Here is a 24,212-nt window from a genome sequence, read left to right as displayed (position 1 = left end):
TAAAATTTTATTTTAAATTAAAATTATTAAAACTAAAATTATGATGGGAACAATTCTATATATGAGGAGCCTGACAGAACCCTTTTAGATTCTATATCCTTTTCTTCAAATGTCCTTGTTTGCTAGTTTATCATGTAGGATTTATATAATCAAATTTACATAAACCTGTGTTAAAATAAACAAGGCATCATGTTATAAAAGAGGACAACGCATTTGACTTTAGATATTTTAATTGTTAAAAATGACTGTATATGCCTTGGTCAATTGAGATAATATTAATTTCTCTTCACATTCTGAATTAGTAGACCTTTTATATGCGTAAGGAGCTCATGCAGTGACGTATTAAATCATGTGGATTGTTTTTCATGGTCTAAACAGTGCACTCTGCTAACTTATAATATTAAAGCTTAATTATACACAACCAAAAGCTAAAAAGTTGGTTCTACTGTATGTATAGATATTGCATAGAATAAAAGCCATGCTGTATACTATGCATACATAAAAAGCAATCAGAGAAGATAAGGTACATAAGTATAAAATGAAGTCACTGGTTTGCGAGAATATTATTTGAAGAGATAAGTGCATCAGTATGAAGAACATTCAGATATCTATAGATATTTCAAGTGATTTCATACATCAATGTATAATACATGTACAAATTAAACATTGCAGGAGACTTTGCAAAGCCCTTAATTGATACGATTGATTGATAGAATCGTATGCCACCGTACCGTAACGTGATAATCTGTACAAAAACGGTCATACCAGAATCATGGTGGCGTATTTGCGATAAGATAAAGGCTTGCTTGAACAGAAGTCATTCATAAATACACAAACGAAAAAAAAAAGCCTGTATCAAACAGTAGAATATCTTGCATGCAATTATTATTTTTGTACTTTTGCCTGACATGGAAAAAAAGTTGACTCGAATGAAAGAGATTCTAAAGAAAACGCAACACAATCATGCAAGAAAATGTTCAGAATCAGGTTCCGTTCTGTTCTCACGTCCTCCTCACACCAGATTTATAAGGCATGCCTCGGGTGCTCATTCATTCCAGTCTTCCATTTAACTCCTCCACCTTTCATTTGTTTACCAATGCGCTGAACCGTTCATGAGAAATGTTCATATGGTCATGATGTGAATGTCTTTATCTGTAAACAAGAAACAGAAGTGAAAAAGTTTGGTTAATAATGTGGGGTTTTCAGAAGAGTAACTGTCGCGAGTGGTTGCAATATGAAGTTTTAATGAGGATAATACAAATAATACTCAGACAGGCAGGCAGGGCAACACACACAATGTAAAGTAGACCAAATGCTGAAGGACAGTGAGGGAAGTAGTGACTCAAATAAGATCATTAATGACGTGCACCTGAACAGAATTAACTAATAACAGTAGTCATAGAAGGAGTGGTGGGAAAATCAAACAAAGGAACACATGATGTGAATGAAAACAAACTAAAAGTCCATGAGAAGTAAAGCCGGGTTCACACTGTACGATTTTGGCCACGATTTGGCCGTCTGAGACACATTTTTGCAAATCCTAAAAGATTCCTCTGATCCTGGGCTATATATACACACACACACACATATATATATATATATATATATATATATATATATATATATATATATATATATATATATACACATATATATATATATACAGTGAGGAAAATAAGTATTTGAACACCCTGCTATTTTGCACGTTCTCCCACTTAGAAATCATGGAGAGGTCTGAAATTGTCATCGTAGGTGCATGTCCACTGTGAGAGACATAATCTAAAAAAAAAAATCCAGAAATCACAATATATGATTTTTTAACTATTTATTTGTATGATACAGCTGCAAATAAGTATTTGAACACCTGAGAAAATCAATGTTAATATTTGGTACAGTAGCCTTTGTTTGCAATTACAGAGGTCAAACGTTTCCTGTAGTTTTTGTAGTTCACCAGGTTTGCACACACTACAGGAGGGATTTTGGCCCACTCCTCCACACAGATCTTCTCTAGATCAGTCAGGTTTCTGGGCTGTCGCTGAGAAACACGGAGTTTGAGCTCCCTCCAAAGATTCTCTATTGGGTTTAGGTCTGGAGACTGGCTAGGCCACGCCAGAACCTTGATATGCTTCTTACAGAGCCACTCCTTGGTTATCCTGGCTGTGAGTTTCGGGTCATTGTCATGTTGGAAGACCCAGCCTCGACCCATCTTCAATGCTCTAACTGAGGGAAGGAGGTTGTTCCCCAAAATCTCGCAATACATGGCCCCGGTCATCCTCTCCTTAATACAGTGCAGTCGCCCTGTCCCATGTGCAGAAAAACACCCCCAAAGCATAATGCTACCACCCCCATGCTTCACAGTAGGGATGGTGTTCTTGGGATGGTACTCATCATTCTTCTTCCTCCAAACACGTTTAGTGGAATTATGACCAAAAAGTTCTATTTTGGTCTCATCTGACCACATGACTTTCTCCCATGATCATCCAAATGGTCATTGGCAAACTTAAGACGGGCCTTGACATGTGCTGGTTTAAGCAGGGGAACCTTCCGTGCCATGCAAGATTTCAAGCCATGACGTCTTAGTGTATTACCAACAGTAACCTTGGAAACGGTGGTCCCAGCTCTTTTCAGGTCATTGACCAGCTCCTCCCGTGTAGTTCTGGGCTGATTTCTCACCTTTCTTAGGATCATTGAGACCCCACGAGGTGAGATCTTGCATGGAGCCCCAGTCCGCAGGAGATTGACAGTCATGTTTAGCTTCTTCCATTTTCTAATGATTGCTCCAACAGTGGACCTTTTTTCACCAAGCTGCTTGGCAATTTCCCCGTAGCCCTTTCCAGCCTTGTGGAGGTGTACAATTTTGTCTCTAGTGTCTTTGGACAGCTCTTTGGTCTTGGCCATGTTAGTAGTTGGATTCTTACTGATTGTATGGGGTGGACAGGTGTCTTTATGCAGCTAACGACCTCAAACAGGTGCATCTAATTTAGGATAATAAATGGAGTGGAGGTGGACATTTTAAAGGCAGACTAACAGGTCTTTGAGGGTCAGAATTCTAGCTGATAGACAGGTGTTCAAATACTTATTTGCAGCTGTATCATACAAATAAATAGTTAAAAAATCATAAATTGTGATCTCTGGATTTTTTTTTTTAGATTATGTCTCTCACAGTGGACATGCACCTACGATGACAATTTCAGACCCCTCCATGATTTCCAAGTGGGAGAACTTGCAAAATAGCAGGGTGTTCAAATACTTATTTTCCTCACTGTATATATCCTGTGCTGTCAAATCAATTAATCGTGATTAATCGCATCTAACATAAAAGTTTTTGTAAAAAAAAAAAAAAGTTTTCACACAACCATATGTTTGCATATATATATAAATATACTGTATATGTGTACATGTATATATGTATATATATGTACATACATATACACACAAATATATATAAATATAATATACTGTATATACACACGTTATATAAACAAAAACTTTGAAGATAGATGCGATTAATTGCGATTAATCACTAATATATATATTTGAACATGAAGCAAAACATTTTTTTGCTACTATAACCACAGTTTATAACATTGTTTAGAGTTCAACTGATATGAATATGCTCAGTGTAACTGAATACTGACCTTGTAATGATCAAATCAATTTGTATTTCTCTGACGTAGGTTTTTATCTTTGTGGTTGTTGGTGGAATTAGTTTTCCTTGAGGGTGAGATCATAAAGATGAGTCAGTGTGAGTGCCATATGACAAAATGAAGTTACACCAGTATATAATTACATTTCCTTATGCACTTCACATTCTGTATAAATTACACATATGCTGTCATCACTTATCCAGGACAGTTGCATCATACCAATTCTTATTTAAATGTAAATCTGATACTTACACTGGGCCTGTTGGTTCGTCATCTGAATGGGAAGCAAAACAAAGACCATTTTAGTTCGAGGCAGCAATGCTTCCAGCTGGCACAGTATTCACATTATTGAATGAATTCTGTAAACCGACTGAATTTAGCTATAGGCCTAAACAACAACTCAATTCTATATTGTCTTTCAATATATAAGTTATTGTTGCGCAGTAGAATTTCACAGAACAAAACTTCACTCCTTCAGCACTGGTGTGAGTAATTAGAGTACAACATCAGAGAAGAAATACACATATCACTTAAAGGGATAGTTCACCCAAAAATGAAAATTCTGTCATCATTTACTCCCTCATGTTGTTCCAAACCTGTATGATTTCCTTTCTTCTGCTAAACACAAAAGAAGATATTTTAAAGAAGGTTGGTAATTAAACAGTTGCTGGTCCCCATTGACATCCATAGTATTTTTTTTTTCTACTATGGAAGTCAATGGGGTCCATCAGTCGTTTGGTTACCGACTTTCTTCAAAATATCTTCTTTTGTGTTTAGCAGAAGAAAGAAAGTCATACAGGTTTGGAACAACATGAGGGAGAGTAAATGATGACAGAATTTTCATTTTTGGGTGAACTATTCCTTTAAATAGCTCTAAAATGGATAAAACTTGATGTTACATTCATGCATCATCTTTCTTTAATTTATGTAATGCATTATATATATATATATATATATATATATATATATATATATATATATATATATATATATATATATACATACATATATATGTATGCACATATATAGCTTTTCTAAAAGATGATAATTGAAAGGTGAAAATGAAGTAAAATCTCATGCATGTCAACATGAATACATTTAAAGAGACTCCAGTGAAGAGGAATTACAGATAAGCGAAGGTCATTTGAAGGTTAAACAGCATCAGACATCATTCTCATGATGAAGGCAAAATAAAAACCGATTTCAGCCTAATTCAAACAAGACATATACAAACCAAAGTATAGGGCAACAGAGAATATGTGCAATAGGTTCACTCAAGCTGCATGCAGGTCTGTCACTTACCAGTGTTTTAGGTTGAGCCATTCAGAGAGAAAGAAATGAGTTAACGTTGTAAATTCTTAATGACAGGTACGTCCTCTCATATTAAACTCAAAAAGTGTGATTTAATTTGCTAAATGAATGCTGCAGTGATTCACAAATTACTAAAACACTTACACAAAACATGCAGATAAACCAAATAAGGCTGAAACTGAATACTGAATTTATACACCTTATATTGTATTTGTACATAATGTGCCCGCCCACATCCACGAACAATTTACAACATTAAACACTCTTATAAAACAAAAAGCATAAATTGGTTGTTTCTGGGTTATTTGTCCATGGCGATGAAATCAATACCGAGGGAAACCACTAGGTGGCGATGCTGGACAGGCAAAATCCCAGAACGTCACTCACTATATCTGAAGACGTTAGCTGTGTCCAGTTTGTTTGAAAATATCGACTGATACTTATTAAATGTACGAAATAACTAATATAATTCGACCCGAAAGCTAAATCATTTGCTTTAAGCAGGCTTTAAACGTACAAATTAGTCGTTTTATATAAAGTCCCGTCTGTAAATTTACTGGCTTGCAGCAATACTTGACGGTTTTGTTTTCCCTCGCAATGCATTGTAGGTGAGCACTAAAGTGGTGTGGGAGTGGGACTACACCTCCACGCGCATCAATAATTCACTGCCCACTACTACCGACACACCACACCACAGAGTCATATTTTTCTTGCATATCAGATTAGTGTCCAGATGACCTAACACCGGTGCCCTACAGGAAAAGAACGAAGAGTATGTATGTGTGTGTTTGGTGTGAATGGCATCAGACTGAATTATTAAGAGTCCAGGTCAGGATCACATAACAAAGTGAGTTAAAGGTCATGTGACGCAGTGCGAGAAAACTAGGTAAGAACTGTATACGATGTAAAGGATGCTTATCTTCCTTTAAATACATTTAATTTGTAAATAAATATTACCTAGAGACTACTGTTAGGCTATATGGGGTTGGTATGATGTTTCAACTTTTTTGAAACAAGTACTTTGCAACCAGGCTGCATTTATTTGCTTTTAACCCTTTCATGCATGAATTATGATAACCTCAGTCAGGATTTTTTTTCCTGCGTTTTTATTGCTCTTAGGGCATGAAAAACAAGAATTGATTTTTATTTTATTTTTTTATAAATTTTTCAAAGAGATCTTCAGATGTCCACTTGAGTGGACAGCATGCGGTTATGGTTTAAAGGTGCCATATGTCATGTCTGGCAAAAAAAAATCAAGTCATACTCCACATTCCATACCAGATGGGGGCAGTATACCTCCAGAAAGTGAATTGGTCTATGCTCCGCCCCTACCTTCTTAGCTGCACATATACAAGTTAAAATAGGGACAACATCTATTTAGAGTGTTACGCTGCCCGCCTGAAGCTAATTTAGCAGCATATATCAAGTTTGATTTTCATTAGCAATACCACTTCTAGCTAAGTTATCATTAGTCACCAAAAAACATTCGGTCTCATTACACCTTGCAATGTTTTCCGTTACGTTTCGTGCGTCCAGGGTGTGTAAAGCAGAAGCAGCCTGGCCAGCGGCGGAGTATGCGCGATCCGTGAGTGCTGAAGACGCTCTGCACGGCTTTGATGGGTGCGCAGGAGGACACAAATGGGCGGCGACAGCTTCTTCCAGTGGCGGGAGCTTTTTCCTCAGCGCCGTCAACAGATAGAGCGTTACTAAAACTGTATACACCGCCGCCGACTTGAGCTGCAAAGAAGCTCTGGCCGCCCTGTCAAGGACGCTTGTCAAAAAGTACGGGGAAACTTGACCGCTCTGAATATAGTGAGTGAGTGCGCGCGCGCGCGGCCGGGGCTCGCTCTCTCTCTCTCTGCTAGTTCTTAGAGGCAGAAGAGCGCGTGCGCGCTTAAAATGTCATATTTTGGTATGATCGTTCACCCGCCAGTGTGGCGGATAGCTTTTTGAGATTTTATTTGTGCTTCAGAGCGCGGTTTTTTCCCTGCAGCGGGTGGTGGTAGGGGTCTCTTGCCAAGGGCTTCAGCCATCCTTCCGCTCTCTTCCCTGAACTGAAATGTAGTAGTGGGCTGTACTTTCCACATCAGGTTCAAGTACGCCCACAAGCCGTGCGAGTTATTCGTGTATTGCATGTTTGGCTGGTGGTTATGTTGCCCGTATACCGCCTCCCATGGCCGAAACTGGTATTACGACACCTGTCGGGCCGTGGCTAGTAATGCTAATGCTAATTAAGGTTGATATCTCTGCAGCACTATAACTTGACATTTTTTTAATGACATCATCGCCCTTATTTCTTCTCATTCTTTTGATGTGTGTAGCTCATTTTTGGGATATTTTTACCTCAATTGTTACATATGGCACCTTTAAACTGAAGATATACTGTATTAAATATAAGACAATAATCAAACAGATAAAGTATGTGAATTTAACAAACTAATCAATACAATTATATCAAATCATGTGAAAACTATAAAATATATACAAAAAATATGAATGCGAAATACTGCAAAGTATTCATACAACTTCATACAAGTTGCACTTCGCGTATCTTTGATATCAGAACATGAGGACGTGACTCCATCAGAATTTTCTATAGCCTGTCAAAGGTACAACTGTGGAAACCACTCAGATGCTCCCTCCAGTGCACCAGAGTATGGACATTTACCCTTATTAGCTGATCATTCTGATTATGTTCAAGATGGACATGCACATTTCTATCATAGCCCTCCTCTGAGAAAACCTAGCGATACGTTTTTTCAATCTCATCTGAAATGATCAGCGTTGGGGGTAACGCATTACAAGTAACATGCATAACGCATTTAGATGACTTTTTTGATGTTACAAGTAATGTGTTACAAGTAACATGCATTACGTAATCAGATTTGTTTATTATGTTACGAGTAATGTATTGTAACATGCATTACCTAATCAGATTACTTTTTGATCTAACAAGTAATTAACTACAAGTAATGTGCATTACCTAATCAGATTACTTTTTGATGTAACGAGTAAAGAAACGCATTACAAGTAACATGCATTACGTAATCAGATTACTTTTTGATGTTGAGTAAAGAAACGCATTACAAGTAACATGCATTACGTAATCAGATTACTTTTTGATGTTATGAGTAAAGAAACGCATTACAATAACGCGCATTACATAATCAGATTACTTTTTGATGTTATGAGTAAGGAAACGCATTACAAGTAACATGCATTACGTAATCAGATTACTTTTTGATGTTATGAGTAAAGAAACGCATTACAAGTAACATGCATTACGTAATCAGATTACTTTTTGATGTTATGAGTAAAGAAACGCATTACAAGTAACATGCATCACATAATCAGATTACTTTTTGATGTTATGAGAAAAAAAGCGCATTACAATAATGTGCATTATGAAATCAGATTACTTTTTGATCTAACAAGTAAAGTAATGCATTACAAGTGTCATACATTATGTAATCACATGACTTTTTTCGATGCCAATGACAATTACATTCTAATAATACAAATACATTTATTTACAGTAAAAAAAGTCACTGCAGATTAAGTTTTTAAGTTTTAAGTTTCAAAAACAATATTCACATTATAATTATGAATTGTAGCTGAAATATAGCAATTGATGCATGACGTCCACTACAGTGGACATGTAATTAATCAGAGTTTTCTCTCAATCTAAAATCAAAACTTGGAAGATTTTACTGTGATATGACTCATTAGATATTGCTTGATGCTGCAATATTTTTTTTTACCTACAACAGTCTCCTAGGATAGAAGGAATGGGTGGATATTCCGGAGCAACTTGGCATGTCTGACTGACCCTTGGCCATCTTGGTTTGGAGGGGGAAAAATCGAAACACAACAGCTTTCCACTTGGTTGCAATGTATAGGATGATGCACCAGGGTCCAATGAAGAGATTGATGTGCAACTTTGCCATAAAAACCCGTGCAAATTCAAGAAAATGCTTTTTTAATAGCTGTCCACTGTAGTGACCACTATGCGTGAAAGGGTTAAAATGTAATTTATTCTTGTGATGGCAAAGCTGAATTTTCAGTGTCACATTACCCTTCAGAAATCATTCTAATATGATGATTTGGTGCTAAAGAAACATTTATTATTATTATTAATGTTGAAAAACAGTTGTGCTGCTTCATATTTTTTCATATTCATTTTATTTTAAAATTAATGAATGATATCTGCAATACATTCATGTTGGTTCTGTTCTGTTTACCTTAAGGGGGTTATGGATGCGCAGGAAGTTCTTGCCCAGAACAGAACCATACCACCAATCGTACCAACCCCAAAGTGTATAACTTTAATATTTATAAATTATATTTATTTAAAGGAAGATAAGCATCCTTTACAATACATCGTATACAGTTCTTACCTAGTTTTCTCTCACTGCGTCACAAGACCTTTAACTCAAGTTTATGGAACACTTTGTGATGTGATCCTGAACTGGACTCTTAATAATTCAGTCTTATGCCATCCAGACCAAACACACACACACATGCTCGTCATTCTTTTCCTGTTTGTATTGTATATAGCAGCCTCAAAGAATATTTGAACTCTTAAGTCACAATTAAAAATGGTTAAATGTCGAGGGGTTAGATGTAAAATACCAAACCAAGTGGCATATTTTCTCAGAAATAACTTTCAGAGCCAATTTTCCAAGTAATTTTTGTCTTAAATTTGAACAACATATCTTAATTTGATGTTTTGTTCATCACATTTCTGCGTATCTTAAGTGTGCAAATAATTTTTGGGCACACTGTTGGTCTATATATTGGCACTATATTAGGCAAACTGTGGTTGGGACGGTCATGTTTCAAATAAATATCAGCCTAGCATCAGTAGTTCATATTGAGACAGCAACCCACCCTTTTAAACTCACCGTCAGGCATATCATCGGGCTTCTTGCGCTTCTCGTAGATGACGATGATCAGCACCAGGATGATGATCTCGGCGAGGACGCCCAGGAGGGGCCACAGGGGGGCCAGGTAGCTCCTGACCCGAAGGACTGACGTCATGGAGGCGGAGCTGATGGTGTTGGTCGCGTTGCACTCGTACTCTCCGGGGTCAGACGTGAGGTCGAGGTTAATGATGGACAGCTCGGTGTAGCCATCCCTGCTGCTGATGAAGAAGCGGCGAGAGGAGTTGTCGATTTCCTGAGTGATTGATGGAGTGGGAGGAAAAAACAGTGACAGATGAGGAGAGGTGAAAGACGGGGGAAGGAAAGCCACTGATTATTTGCTATTTCTGATTGAAAAAATACTTTTTCATCAAATGATAAATGCTTAAAGATAAAGTAACAGAAACTACATTTAAAGGGATAGTTCATACAGGTAAGCCTACTGTATCATATTCAAATTTCTAAGGCCTCAAAATGATCAACATGATCCAAAAATATTTGTTTGCTGTGAAATCTTAACTGATTTTTATAAAGTAAACAAGAATAGCTTTTTTTTTTTTTTAAAGAAAAATCATGTTTAAATGTATCAAATATGATACATCAGGCTTGTTTTATTTGTAAAAATTTCTCAATCATCATTGTGTTGCATTCCCACAATACATATGACAGAGATTTGATTATAAAACTGATATTTATATGCATTTTATGTAAGTATCTCATTGATTTACATTATATCAGAATTTCATCTTACTTATAGGCCATAAAAATAGCAGCATCTGCACCAAATTGCATATTTTTTTCCCGGTTTGTTCCTCCTCAAGTATGAGCTCCATATTCTCACTATATCATACTATGTGAGCCATAAAAGCCTGTTGCATCAAATATGATTCTTGACAACAACAACAACAACAACAACAACAAAATTACATTTTGCTTAAAGATTCATCTTTTTTCAAATAGATTTTTAAGATTATTTTTTAATATTTCAGGCTTTACAGAGTTAAAATGACATGAGGGTAAATTCTTTTTTTTGAACTATCCTTTTAAATCTACCAAACAGCTGATCTTAGATTCACTCTTATGTAAAAATGACCATACCATGTTTGATCCGCTGTCGAGTTTACGCCAGGTCCACTGGGGATAAGGATAACCCACAGATTTGCAGTAGAGGACGGCTGTCTCACCCTCATTCTTATTCTCACTGCGCTTGTGCCCCGTGATGTCTGGTGCAGCTATGAGAGGAGAGCAGAAGGACAGTGAGTCCTTCAGTATCGCAACAGATTTCATTGCAGAAACCTTATTAAGCATTGTGATCTTCAATCACTGTGTGGATGTTTATTCTTGTGCACATTTTCAATGTCATTTTGTGTGGTAAATATAGCATAAAGCAGGGCGGGGTGTCCAATCCTGCTCCTAGAGGGTCACTGTCCTGCAGAGTTCAGCTCCAACCACAATTAAACACACCTGAACCAGCGAATCAAGGTCTTACTAGGTATACTAGAAAGTTCCTGGCTGGAGTGTTGAGGCAAGTTGGAGCTAAACTCTTCAGGACAGTGGCCCTCCAGGAGCAGGATTGGACACCCCTGGCTTAAAGCTAGTGGCGGATCAGGAAATGTCAAGAAATACACCCAGATTGCCCAAACAAATGGGAATCAACCAAGAACTTAAGTCCACAGCAATTTGACATGCTGCCACACAAGCGGATATGGATGTTAGGTTAGGGTTATGCGTTAGGGTTCGGGTTAGTAGAATAAGTTGACATGAGCAGAGATGCATGATATATCGGCCACCATATGTTCATTTTTAAAGTCATCATTATTGGCCTGATAAGAACATTTGGCAGATATATTAAAGCCGATAATTAATGGATTTTTTCCTTAAGCTGAGACACTTCAGATGCACACTGTTCGCCATGATGGTTTTGAATTGCTTGAAATATGATTGGAAAAATACAGTTAATGCAACATGTGCAGTGCAATTCTGTCATATATAGGCAATACAATTATAATGAGAACATTATAATTGTGTGCTTGGGACATGGCTTTTAATGGTGAAACTTTGGGTTTAGATTTATCGGCCAATATATCGGTCATTTGCTTTCAAATATAAAGAATTATCGGTTATCGGTATCGACCAAAATGTTAATATTGGTGCATCCCTAGACACGAGGTTGCAAAGTTAAAGAGTCAGTAGAATGTCTGTTGAAGAGCATCACAATAAAGAGTTAGCAGATATTAAGCAGACAGTCTTCTAATACTCTAATGACAGTGAAATGTACAGTAGTTGCAAAGTTACTTACAGTTAGTAGGATTTCTAAACCATCGAAACAAAGTGTTCCCATTTATTTTGCTGACAGATTTTTTGAATTCAGAGTTTTACAATGAATTCAAGCTGACATTTATCCAGTGACTTTGGTGTTGCAAGCACCACGCTTTACCAGTCGAGCTACAGTGAAATTACTGATACATTCATTCCCAATTTAAATTCTATAAAATTAAGTTAAGCGTGAAGTGCTGGCTCAAGATCTCATTGATTTATTTAAAAAGCACAAAAGACAAATGAATAAGCCTATAGGGATGCACTGATATTATTCCAAGAAACTATGATGTTGTGACCAAATACCATCAACTGTCAGACAAAAATTCTATACTGTTTAAAAAAAAAAAAAAAAATCGATAATTTTAAATGATACAAATAACATTATAATGTGCAGTTGCAGAATGAAAAATTAAATATATTTATTTCAATTATTAGTGTTTTCAAATATGAACTTTAAATGGCGAGAAATCTAAGGAAATCAACTGAGCATGAACAATTAAATATCAAAATTTGACCCATATCTATTCAATATTATCAGACAAATGAATGATTACTGATATGGTACCGATATACTGTGCATTCCTAAAATTAGACTTAATAATATAATACAATTTTGAGATATTTAAAATTGAGATAATACTGTATATACTACCTAGAATATACTATATAGAATTTTTTTGAAAGAAATGAATACTGTTACATAATAAATTACATTTTAAAATATATTAAAATAGAAAACAGTTATTTCAACTGTAATAATATTTCACAATATTACTGTTTAACTTTATTTTACTTGATTAAATAAATGCAGCCTTGGTGAGCATAAAAGAATGTCAAATACTGACCGCAAACTTTTGAACGATATTTGCTCTCGTCACTGACATATTAAATCTAATCATGTGATAATATCTCAAGGACATGTAAAAATATATACACTGAATATATGGGGCCATAATAAGATGATTCACAATCTCAAAGGATTAATCACTGAAACCAACAGAGTGTTGAAGCATTAGCATCAAAAGAAAAATATATCATTCATAATATGCCAAGTACCCCCACAAATACGCTTGTAAATCATCTCCACATTTTGTGATTCAAAAGTCAAATGACGAATCAGGACAGGAGATTTTTTAAAGGTTAATTCAGTCTAAATGACAGCAAATACCTCAGTTAAGAGACACACAGAGAGAGAAAGAGTGGCAGATTTACATCCCCACCCCCTCAGACATGCAGGCCACCATCTGGTGCCTTTGAGCTGACCGCAGGATAACCAGAGAGAGGTGACCAGGCCACGCTTAAACCGCATGGCACTTTACCAGCTGCTGATCTCTAACACACAAACCAAACAGCCTGCTAGCTTTAAAGGCCATTATTAAACACATGATCACAAGGAGATCTGGGCTGGCTGGCATTTTGCTTTACACCCACTGCTGATTTGAGGCCTTAGAAATTACCCAGTAATAACAAAACAAAAATGCTCTATATATTATGATGGGGCCAAACATGAAATATTTGTATAAAATCTGAATATATATATATATAAATGATTTACATTTATATATATAAGACTCAGACATATAACTATAGGATTATATGTATATTCAGATTTGTATCTATAAACCCTGCTGAGAAATTCGGCATAAATTAGAATGAATTCCATGTTTGTCCAGGCTGGTTTATTCTAGTATAGTGCTGGGCTAGCTGGTGGATCAGCAAGTCATGCTGTTCCTAAATATAAATTCAGATTTTATATCATTATTTCCTCTTTAGCCCTTTATAATATACACAGATGAGCTAAAACATTATGACCTACTGCCTAATATGCTGTTGGTCCTCCACGTGCTGCCAAAACAGCTCCGACCTGCTGAAGAATGGACTCTACAAGACCCCTGAAGGTGTCCTGTGGTCTCTGATTTCAGCAGGAGATCCTTAATGTCCGGTAGGTTGCGATGTGGAGCCGCCGCGGATCAAACCTGTTGGTTCAGCACATCCCACAGATCCTCAATTGGATTGGAGGCTTGTCCTTCCACCGGCTTGTCGTCCTCCCACAGTGCATCCTGGTACCATCACGGTAAACGGTGCACACGTACACGGCCGTCCAAGTGATGTAAAAGAAAACGAGACTCATCTGACCAGGCGTTCTTCTTCCTCTGCTTCAAGGTCCAGTTCTGACGCTCGCGTGCCCATTGTAGCCGCTTTCAACGGTGGTCATCATAGGCACTCTGATTGGTCTGTGTCTACGCAGCTGTGTTGTGACACATTCATCTCATAATCATCAGTTACATTTACACAGAGAATCTTCTGTTGGCTCGGACCAGACGGGACAGCCTCCGTTTCCCTCGTTCATTAATTAGCCTTTGGCGTCCAACACCCTGTCTCTGGTCTGTGGTTCATCCCTCCTCGGACACTGTTGGTAAATTCTCAGCACTGCTGACCGGGAGAAACCCACAAGTCGTTTCAGAGATACTCTGATCCAGTCGAAATGCCATAACAATTTGGCCCTTGGCAAAGTCACTCAGATCTTTATTCCTGCTCATTTCTCCTGCATCCAACATGTTGATTATGAGAACTGATTGTTTGTTACCATCTAATCTACCCAGACCTTAATATGTGGCTTTGTTAGGAGATGATCAATGATATTCACTTCACCTGTGACTTCTCATAATAATAAAACTAAAACCATTTTTAAAAAATGAAATAAAATAAGTAATTAACAGTAATAAAATTAAATAAAATATAAAACACAAAATTTCTTATTTTAATTTTAGTTCAACTTGATGTACTAAAATAACAAAAAATTAATAAAAACTATCTAGACATATTAAAAGACAGAACCGATTAAAATGCACAACAAAATTACTGATACTTTCACTCAAATTATAATAAAAACTGATAGAAAATATTAATAAAAACTATAATATTATCTCAGTGACACTAAAATAAAACAGCTGTATACTACTAAAATGCTACTATTTGGTATTTTTCATTAAAAAAAATTATATTAGCATAACATTTTAAGTAAAAAAATTGACATTATTGTATTTTTATTATTATTATTAAAAAATACTACTGCTACTAAATATGCAGTTGTTGTTTTTATTATTATCCAAATATTACAAATGAATTACTTATTTTTATTATTATAATTGTTATTAATACTTTTCAGATATTGCTAATTATATAATCAAATAATACTAATTATTAAGATTACAAACAATGTATTCACATTCACCTGCCTATAGTGAACAAAAACCTGGATGTCTTTACCGCTCAACTAACCAAGCTCACAATCATGCTGTCATGGCCTTTGTTAGTGTGACTCAGCATGTGTTGTGTGGAGGAGATGGAAAGACAGGTTTAAAATGTTATGTTGACAAACCATCTGAAAATCAAACTCGCTGTGATACTAGAAAGAAACCACGGACCATTTAATTTCTGTGTGTATTTTGTGGGCATCTTACCTTTTACCTCAATGGTGGCATTAGCTTGGGGTGCCGAATCAAATGTGTACACGCACATATATTCGCCCGCATCATCTGCCCTCGGTTTATTAATTCTGTGTAAAAGATAAAACACTTTTCATTTATAAAACCTACCTTCAGATAGAATGGTATTCAGTACTTTGGAGTAATAAATGAGCAATCAGAATACATAACACACCCACATGTAGAGAAAACACAAATGCAGATTAACTGTTAGCTGTACTAGTGTGCCTGTATGGTTAGTAGATTAGATTAGGAGTCAGGCAGAGAGATTAGCAACACGTGTTGGTAGAGAGAAAGGCCTTGCTCAGGATTTAGACCATTGCAGAGCAGTGCAGCATCAACAGACAGTGAGCCAAGGCTTGACAGTCACTGAGATAATGCATTTACAAAACAAAGGCCAACTCGAGTAATGCAAATGACTACGTTTTTAACACCTAGAAGTCTATATTGCTATATTTTGATCTGATAGTGGCATAGAATGATATTAAAGTCAGTGTTTCTGCACTAAATGTACTGCATTGATTAAATAATCTATTATTAAATAATGTAGATTTTTCAGTTTATCTAGTGTTAAATTAAATAATATTTTTTAAATAAAAAAGGTTTCAAAATCACCTCTATTTTAAAATTCTGAAATCTACAGAGACAAACAGAGACTGTTGATTCATTAATGTATGCGCTATACATTGTGTAAAATAACACATGCTTGATGTGGCAAAATGGTCACGTGAAAAAATATGTTTAATCACAATATACAATAATATTGCATTAATAAAAGTAAAATTAAAAGTATTATTATAATATTTAATCATATTATTTTTATATACATAATTAAAAATGAAGTACCATTTAATTTAATGGTTCAAACTCAAAAAGTATTTTATTAGGCAATGAAATAGTTAGCATCCATATAAAACTACTTGGTAAAAATTATAATCCCACACTTGATTAAAATATACCAATATGCACACAGTGTGTGTGTGTGTGTGTATTGATGTATATGTATATATGAATATATATATATATATATATACTTAACAAATATATAATTACATTATTTATAATATATAAAACCTGTATATATATATATATATATATATATATATATATATTAGTTTTTGTTAATATTTTGGAAAAGATTTTATATTTATATATATATATATATATATATATATATATATATATATATATATACACACACATAAAATATAAATTACATTATTTATAATATGTAAAACCTGTTTATATATATAAATATACAAAATCTTATTCAAAATCTTAACAAAAACTATAATAGTATATTAATGACATTAATTGAATGAATTATTATTTTATAAATTTCATATCATAATGTTTCAGACTCAATGCTCACAAATGTCCAGTAACAGCCCCTACCTGTACTCTGTGTTCTTGGCTTCGCTCCTTGTTTCTTCGATTTCCTCCCCATTTTTCATCCAGAAGCTCTCGCGGTGGGTGTTTTGGGAAACTGTAAGGTTGCACTGAAGCGTGATTGGTGGGATGTGGTAACCCCCGGGTATAATCATGTGATCCGATGAATCGATTGATGGTTCTGAAAATACAGATGCGTCGGTCAAGGCCAGAGAAATACTACATCACATTGATTGAAGGCGACGGGGACCTATATATATATATGTGTGTGTGTGTGTGTGTGTGTGTGTGTGTGTGTGTGTCTGGAAGAGTGGGAGAGGAAAATAAATATGCGGGATGAAGCTGTATATACAGTATAGCGACCAGCAAAGGAATCACTGAGCTTTTCCAAGCAGCTCTTTTTTATGCTACTTTGTGTAAATGGATTAATAGTCTCACATGTGAATCATATGATATTCAAAGCTCACTATTAAAATTATGAATTTCATACAATTATAAAAATTATAGAATTATAAAGAATTATAAAAAACATCTCATATAATAAGCGGTTATGGACATTATGATACGATTTTTAATCATACAAAATAATTTTCCTTTATTTCATACACTATCCAGTGGGGTCCAAAAGTCTGAGACCACAGTTGTGTCACATACGAACAACAATGTATTAAAAACGGATACGTTTTTCCTTTGCATTTTTCGTGTACAGACGACAACATTGTCAAAAGGATCCCGTTCACACGGATCTGTGAAAAAAACGCTGCTGAACATGTAATACACACGTGCATAATGTCACCGTTTTCACAAATTCTAGTTTTTGTAGTTTACACAGAGATGATAACAGTATCGTTTTCAAAAACTTGCACTTTGAAACACGTTTTCAAAAGTTTGTGTTTTCTGGCTCCAAAACCACTGTTGTCGTGTAAATTAACTTTTTTTTTTCTCGCAATTGCGTGGTATAGGCCTAAACGGGCAGTTGCGAGTTATAAAGTCCCACAAAAGAAAAAAAAGTCAGAATTGTGAGATAAAATGTCGTAATTACCTTTTAATTTGTTTTATTCCGTGGCAGAAACAATCTTCCATGATTTAAGTTTAAGATAATACATTCAAATAATATGGTAAGAAATACCAGTTTGCAATTTAAGCAACATAAAGCTGTTTTGTACAGCTAAAAATAACTGGAAGTGAATGACACCAGAAGCCAGACACATTCAATATATACATTAGCAATAAAGTGGTCTCAGACTTTTGGACTCCACTGTATATCATATATGATCCAGGCCTATAGTATGATTAGTATTGGCATTGGTCATTGACAAAACACATCTCAGTTAAATACTACTGTACCTTACCAGATTCCATGGATTCCTTGGAACAGAAACTGATTGTCATAATCAACATAAAGAAAGCAACCTTGAAATATCTCAATAAGGAGGACAAGGACATTTGACAACAAAAATAGGTCACTCACTGCCTGTATGTAGCAGCTACAAGCTACTAGTGATCTAATAGGAATGGTGCTCTAACCGTTTTGTGGTCCGGATGAGTAAGGAGGAGGAAAAGGGAATACAGCAAATATTAATCATGGCACTACGCTAAATGTAGGTAAAATCAAGGGGGCGGGTGGTTTATTTCGGCCACACCACTAGCAGGGACAGTTAACTCACTCTGCAACACCGTAACTGTTGCCTGGGCTCGAATCCAGGTAGTGGACGGATTCTGGCGCAAATCGTTACGCCGCGGGTCGTTACTGGCTCTGCACTCATAAATCCCAGAATCCTCGATGGTGACGCGAGTGACAGCTAACACGCTTACACCATTGACGCCGTACGCGGTGTTGATGGACACGCGTTGCCTGCGCGCGCCATCCCACAACTGGAAGAAGTTGTCGGCCCTGTTCACCTCGGCGTACCACCACTGGATCTCAGGTGTGGGCTTCCCCACAACATCACAGTACAGCTCAAAGGTGTCGCCCGTCAGCTTAGTCTCAGAGAGGGGGGACTTTACAAACCCCGCTGAGGGGCGGCACAGAGACGGGAAGACAGGAAAAACGTAACAAATAAAGAGATGGGAGTGGGGAGGTAAAGGACAGTGAAAGGGCAGTGGGTGGAAAAAAGAAAACATAAAAGATTAAACTCAAATTACGAACCAAAAGTGCAATGAGAAATTAATCATTTAACAACTGATCCATGAGAACGTGCAAAAAAAGTCACCATGTGCAAAGTGAAAGATCCTGCACTGCACAGAAGTGTCATTTACTCGTGTATCTTTAGAGGAAATTAAACTGGGTCAGGGGCCTGATCTATATTTGATCTTTTTTCCATGTCGAAGTACTGATTACTTCACCCCAAAATTGAAATGATCCCATAATGTACTCACCCTCAAGCCATCCTAGGTGTATATGACTTTTTTTCTCTCCAGCCAAACACAATCAGAGTTATATTAAATATTATCCTAGCTCTTCCCAGCTTTGTAATGCCATTGAATAGTGTCTGAGATTTTGAAGCACTAAAAAGCACAAAAACCACATAAGTGAAGCCAGAAGCCAGTGATTATAGTTTATAAAGTTATAAATATGGATATTTTTCTTAGAAAAACCCATCGCTTCACTTTCCGAAGGCCTTAATTTACCTCTTGAAGCCGTATGGACTACTTTTATGATGAATGGATGGATGCGCTTTTTGGAGCTTCAAAAACTCAAATAGGCTACTATTCAATGCCATTACAAAGCTTGGAAGAGCAAGGATATTTTTCAATATAACGCCGATTGTGTTTGGCTGAAAGAAGAAATTTACACATAGGATGGTTTGAGGGTGAGTAAATTATAGGATCATTTTCATTTTTGGGGGAACTATTCCTTTCATTTCTGGTCGATGCTGAAAAGCCAATAAGTAATTTTCATTGTATGGCTGACAACTAAATAAATGGCGTAAATAATTCTATATTATTTTGTCTAAAAAAATCTAAATATATACACACAGTATAGCTTTCAAAAGTTTGGGGTCAGTAAGACTTTTAATCTTTTTGAAAGAAGTCTCTTATGCTCACCAAGGCTGCATTAATTTGATCAAAAATACAGTAAAACAGTAATATTGTGAAATAGGATTACAATTTAAAATATCAGTTTTCTATTTGAATATATTTTAAAATGCAATTTATTCCTGTGATCAAAGCTGAATTTTCAGCATCATTACTCCAGTCTTCAGTGTCACATGATCCTTCAGAAATCATTCTAATATGATGATTTGCTGCACAAGAAACATTTCTTATTATTATCAATGTTGAAATCAGTTGTGCTGCTTGATATTTGTGTGGAAATCATGATCCATTGTTTTCAGGATTCTTTGATGAATCAAAAGAGCAGCATTTATTTAATGCAGATAAAGCAGAGTTTCTTCCACAGAAAGACACTAAGTGCACAGCTGTGAACGGTGCCGTTGGCAATCTCTGTGCAATCTCACTAATCATGTGGGTATGTGCTGATGGACAGGCGGTTTCCACAGAAGCGCAGATGAGAAGGTATACTATAGGCCTTTTAGCCCACCATACCCTCGTTAACTGCTGTCTAAATTGATTGCATTTAAAGATATGAAGCCTCGCAAAGTGTTAACAGTCATATGATGTAGTAAGTATTTGTTGTGTGCAACTTAGGAGCAAAACTGAAAGAAATCATCATTGTAAACAGCAACAAAATGTTTGTGCTAGGAAGAACATATCAATAGAACATATCAATTATGTATGCAGAGAGGCTTTTTGATTGTTGCATTGTATGATCTTAACATTAGTTATACACACAGCAATCTACTGCTGATTCTGTTGTGATATAAAACAATAATTTACGAATGAGAAATAAAGCAGGACCATATATGATTTTTACATCTAAACCATGAAAACTATGTTACAGACTTTTTCAATGTAAGTGCATCTAAGCTTGAGGAGCAAATGGACTTGTAGTTACTGTATATGTGGACAGGCTTGTATGCTTGTATTGCATACAAATAACTAGTGCACTAAAATTAGAAGCAAAAACCTTGTTAGCCTGAAGGCATCAAGCGCTGTTGTGCTTTTATGCCTGTAATGCAAAAACATCTATGCCAAAATGATCCATTTGATCAAATGTGTCTGTGTGCGTGTGCTCACATTTGTACCGAGAGATAAAAAGCGTGTGAGTGAGATGAAAGGAAAAGTGTCAGGTTTGATCTTCATATGAGCTTATGGCTCCTCACAAACAGGCAATGGGCTACAACCAAAAATGGGCCCCAGATCTGTTCTGAGAACAGCAACAATGCTAATTGCAAATTCTAAATCGCAACTATATAATCGTGATAAATAGGCTTATCTACCTCTAAAAATTAAGAAAACATTCAGTTGTTGACATAGCCTAAAGGATTTTGACACACATTTATTTGTTGTATGTTATAATCTAGTCGAATTTGGCAGAGGTCAACTAGAAAAGTTGTGCGACAACATGAAAGAAACATGCAAGACGGAAGAAAATATGATCCAGATTAAAAACTAAAAAGGTTCGCTTGAATATGTTGGGTCTATACGCTGTAAAAATATATTGTTGGTTTAACTTAAAAAAGTAAGTAACATGGCTGCCTTAGAATTTTGAGTTCGTTGAAATTAAAAATTTGAGTTAATTCAATGAAGGAGATCACTCAAAATATGTTATCTGAACTACATAAATTATCTAAGTTGATTTGACAAAAGAAAAAATGTTGTGATGATAAATCATGACAGTATGTTTTATAAAATGCGATGAGTTGCAAATGAATATCCAACTTAAGCAAAACCAGTTGAGAATCGGTTCATGACATCAACTCAGCTTAATTAACACATTTTTCCTACAGGATGTCTGTTATAGGTATTAATTCATAACATTTATATGTTAAAGGTGTATGCATTATTTAAACGCAGTAGCCTAGGCTAATGCATGGCCAGGAGATGAAAGGAGATCGGACGGGCTCATGTGTTACCGCTCATTATCTGAGCGCGTCCATGACGTCACAATGCACCGCGGTGCTCCTCCATTAAGACTTTAACGGGTCCGCGCGCACGGGGAGGACGGGCATTAACGCCATGCATACCGCTACTGCATCGGCTCTATAAATAGAAACATGCAGCAGAATGGACTGCTGCTATTTACGGCGCTGCAGAGGACCGGTGCTTAAAGAGGGGGTAGGCTATACCTGCCTCTACCGTTATATTTGACGAGCGAGTTAGCGTGCAAAAGGATCGGTTTGCGTTGAAAGAACAAACGGGAACATGAGAAGAATTCCTGAGTCATTAGATTGGCCGCATGCAAATCAAGCACAAGTGCGAAACACAGTCCTGCATTCTGATCGTTCCGCGTTTGGGTTTGTGACAAGCAGCCGATGACCCATCTAAGCACATCCAAATCTGGAAAGGGAATCTTTTCTAAGAGAGTCATAATCACAGTCACAAATAGACGCTCCCTGTGGGACAAGTAAACAAATATTACAACGTAACCTTTTAGCATGAAGTAGAATGGCGAGCTGTTTTTAAGCACGTGAGACATAAACTGCTCTTTTAATGCGGAATGCAGTGCGCTTTGCCATTTAAACGCACAAGGACGCATTTTCTTAAATATTTAATACACACAAATGTCATCTTACTCAACCCGAGCGGCTATTTAGTTTTGAGTATTCCCAAATGCAATGCTGAGGATTGGTGAGACTCGAGTTTATCCCGTGCGCTCGAGGCAAATTGCACCTGCACGTTCCGCAACCGTTTCCCTATCAAGAAAGCCTTCATAATCTGCGATGAAACGGTTCTTTAAACGGAACACATGAAAGTCCTTACCGTTCTCAGCGGAGCCCGAATGCAGCATCAAGACCCCGAATAATATCACCAACGGATTCCCCGCGTAAGACATTTTGTGGGTCGCCTGGCTACCTGGGATATGTGTGGAGGGATGCAGAGGAGAGGGATAAGAGGGCTGTCGAGGAGGATGTGAGTGAGTGAGTGAGTGAGTGGAGAGGGAGCTGCTACAATGACGAGGCGACCCTGGATGGAGCTCGAATCGGGTCACGTAAAAAGCCCGTCGCCTAGCAATAGCGAGCGCGGTAAGTAGATGCGCCGCTACACTTACATCCGGTTTAAAGCAAGGCTCGTGAAGACGATGGCGCTGTCCTCTTAACCGATTTAAGCCCACCGGCAACTATAGTTGCCGCAGTGTATAGTTGTGGCAGTGTATAGTTGTGTATAGTTGTCATTTTCCTTTTGTAAGTATTTTTCTAGATGTTATCCATGTTTTATGTCTCAATGACATTCAAGCAAACAACCAAAGGATAAAAAAAGGTAAGCTATTCACTTCCTTCCTGTCATATGAGCAGAGGTGGGTATCCAAAAACTGTACTCAAGTAAAAGTACAAGTACTTATAGAAATATTTACTCAAAGTAAAAGTAAAAGTAATCATTTTAATAGTTACTTGAGTAAGAGTAAAAAGTATCCAATGAAAAAACTACTCAGCTAGCTATTACTTAGGCTCATATATAGGCCTATATATATATATATATATATATATATATATATATATATATATATATATATATATATATATATATATATATATATATATTTGTTTGTATAATAGTAACTTATACAACTACATTTGGATTATTAGACTATGTCGAAATAAAGTGACTGCAGAGTTTTGCATTCACATTACTGCACACATTACTGCGGGATGGGGAGTGTTCATTTCATAAACTGTGAACAATGGTAGTTTATTTAATGTATAAATTGACGTATATGTCAAAAAAACGGGTAATGTCATACTTTGTATATGATGCATTTGCAGATTTGCTTTCACTGACTGTAGGCTGGTCCACGGCCATTTCATCTAACGCTCTTGATGTTCTTAAATCTTCCTGTTACGACTCCGAGTCGAGTGTGAATTGAAAGCGCTTCAGACGATTCAGTGAGTGCAGGAAACTGAACAGATCATTCAAACTGATTCGCGAACCGATTTAGACAGATCTGCCAACTTGTTTGATTAAGTCTTTGAACAGAATCGACTCAAAAGAGTGATTCATTTGCGAATTGAGCATCGGTCATGCCCAGAAAAAAAGATACAGCGCGCTTGGTATAAACTATCCCAGATAGCACA

The 24,212-nt window shown here is 36.4% G+C and overlaps 1 protein-coding gene across 1 annotated transcript; it reads right to left on the bottom strand.

Annotated features, from left to right (window-relative positions):
- Positions 1-215: 215 nt before the first annotated feature.
- Positions 216-23,199, bottom strand: nptna (neuroplastin a). Its single transcript, XM_081355552.1, has 8 exons — positions 22,903-23,199; positions 17,083-17,257; positions 15,664-15,758; positions 10,979-11,112; positions 9,863-10,136; positions 3,900-3,921; positions 3,639-3,714; positions 216-1,152 (listed from the first exon to the last, which is right to left on the bottom strand). The coding sequence occupies exons 1-7, from the start codon at positions 22,973-22,975 to the stop codon at positions 3,654-3,656; spliced, it is 834 nt and encodes a 277-aa protein (XP_081211678.1). The 5' UTR covers positions 22,976-23,199; the 3' UTR covers positions 216-1,152; positions 3,639-3,653.
- Between the last annotated feature and the right edge of the window lie 1,013 nt (positions 23,200-24,212).

The sequence above is a fragment of the Scardinius erythrophthalmus genome (genome assembly GCF_964197995.2).
Source record: "Scardinius erythrophthalmus genome assembly, chromosome: 24".
NCBI classification, from domain to species: Eukaryota; Metazoa; Chordata; class Actinopteri; order Cypriniformes; family Leuciscidae; genus Scardinius; species Scardinius erythrophthalmus.
Note: the sequence above shows the minus strand (reverse complement) of the source record. Positions and strands in the feature narration are given on the sequence as shown.

What these genes read in the sequence shown, in the direction of transcription:
- nptna (XM_081355552.1), bottom strand. Translation starts at nt 22,975, where the DNA reads ATGTCTTACGCGGGGAATCCGTTGGTGATATTATTCGGGGTCTTGATG. An exon ending in TCGACAGCGGATCAAACATG is followed by an intron (nt 10,137 to 10,978) that starts GTATGGTCATTT and finishes TCAATCACTCAG; the next exon opens with GAAATCGACAACTCCTCTCG. An exon ending in GCCCGATGATATGCCTGACG is followed by an intron (nt 3,922 to 9,862) that starts GTGAGTTTAAAA and finishes CTTCCCATTCAG; the next exon opens with ATGACGAACCAACAGGCCCA.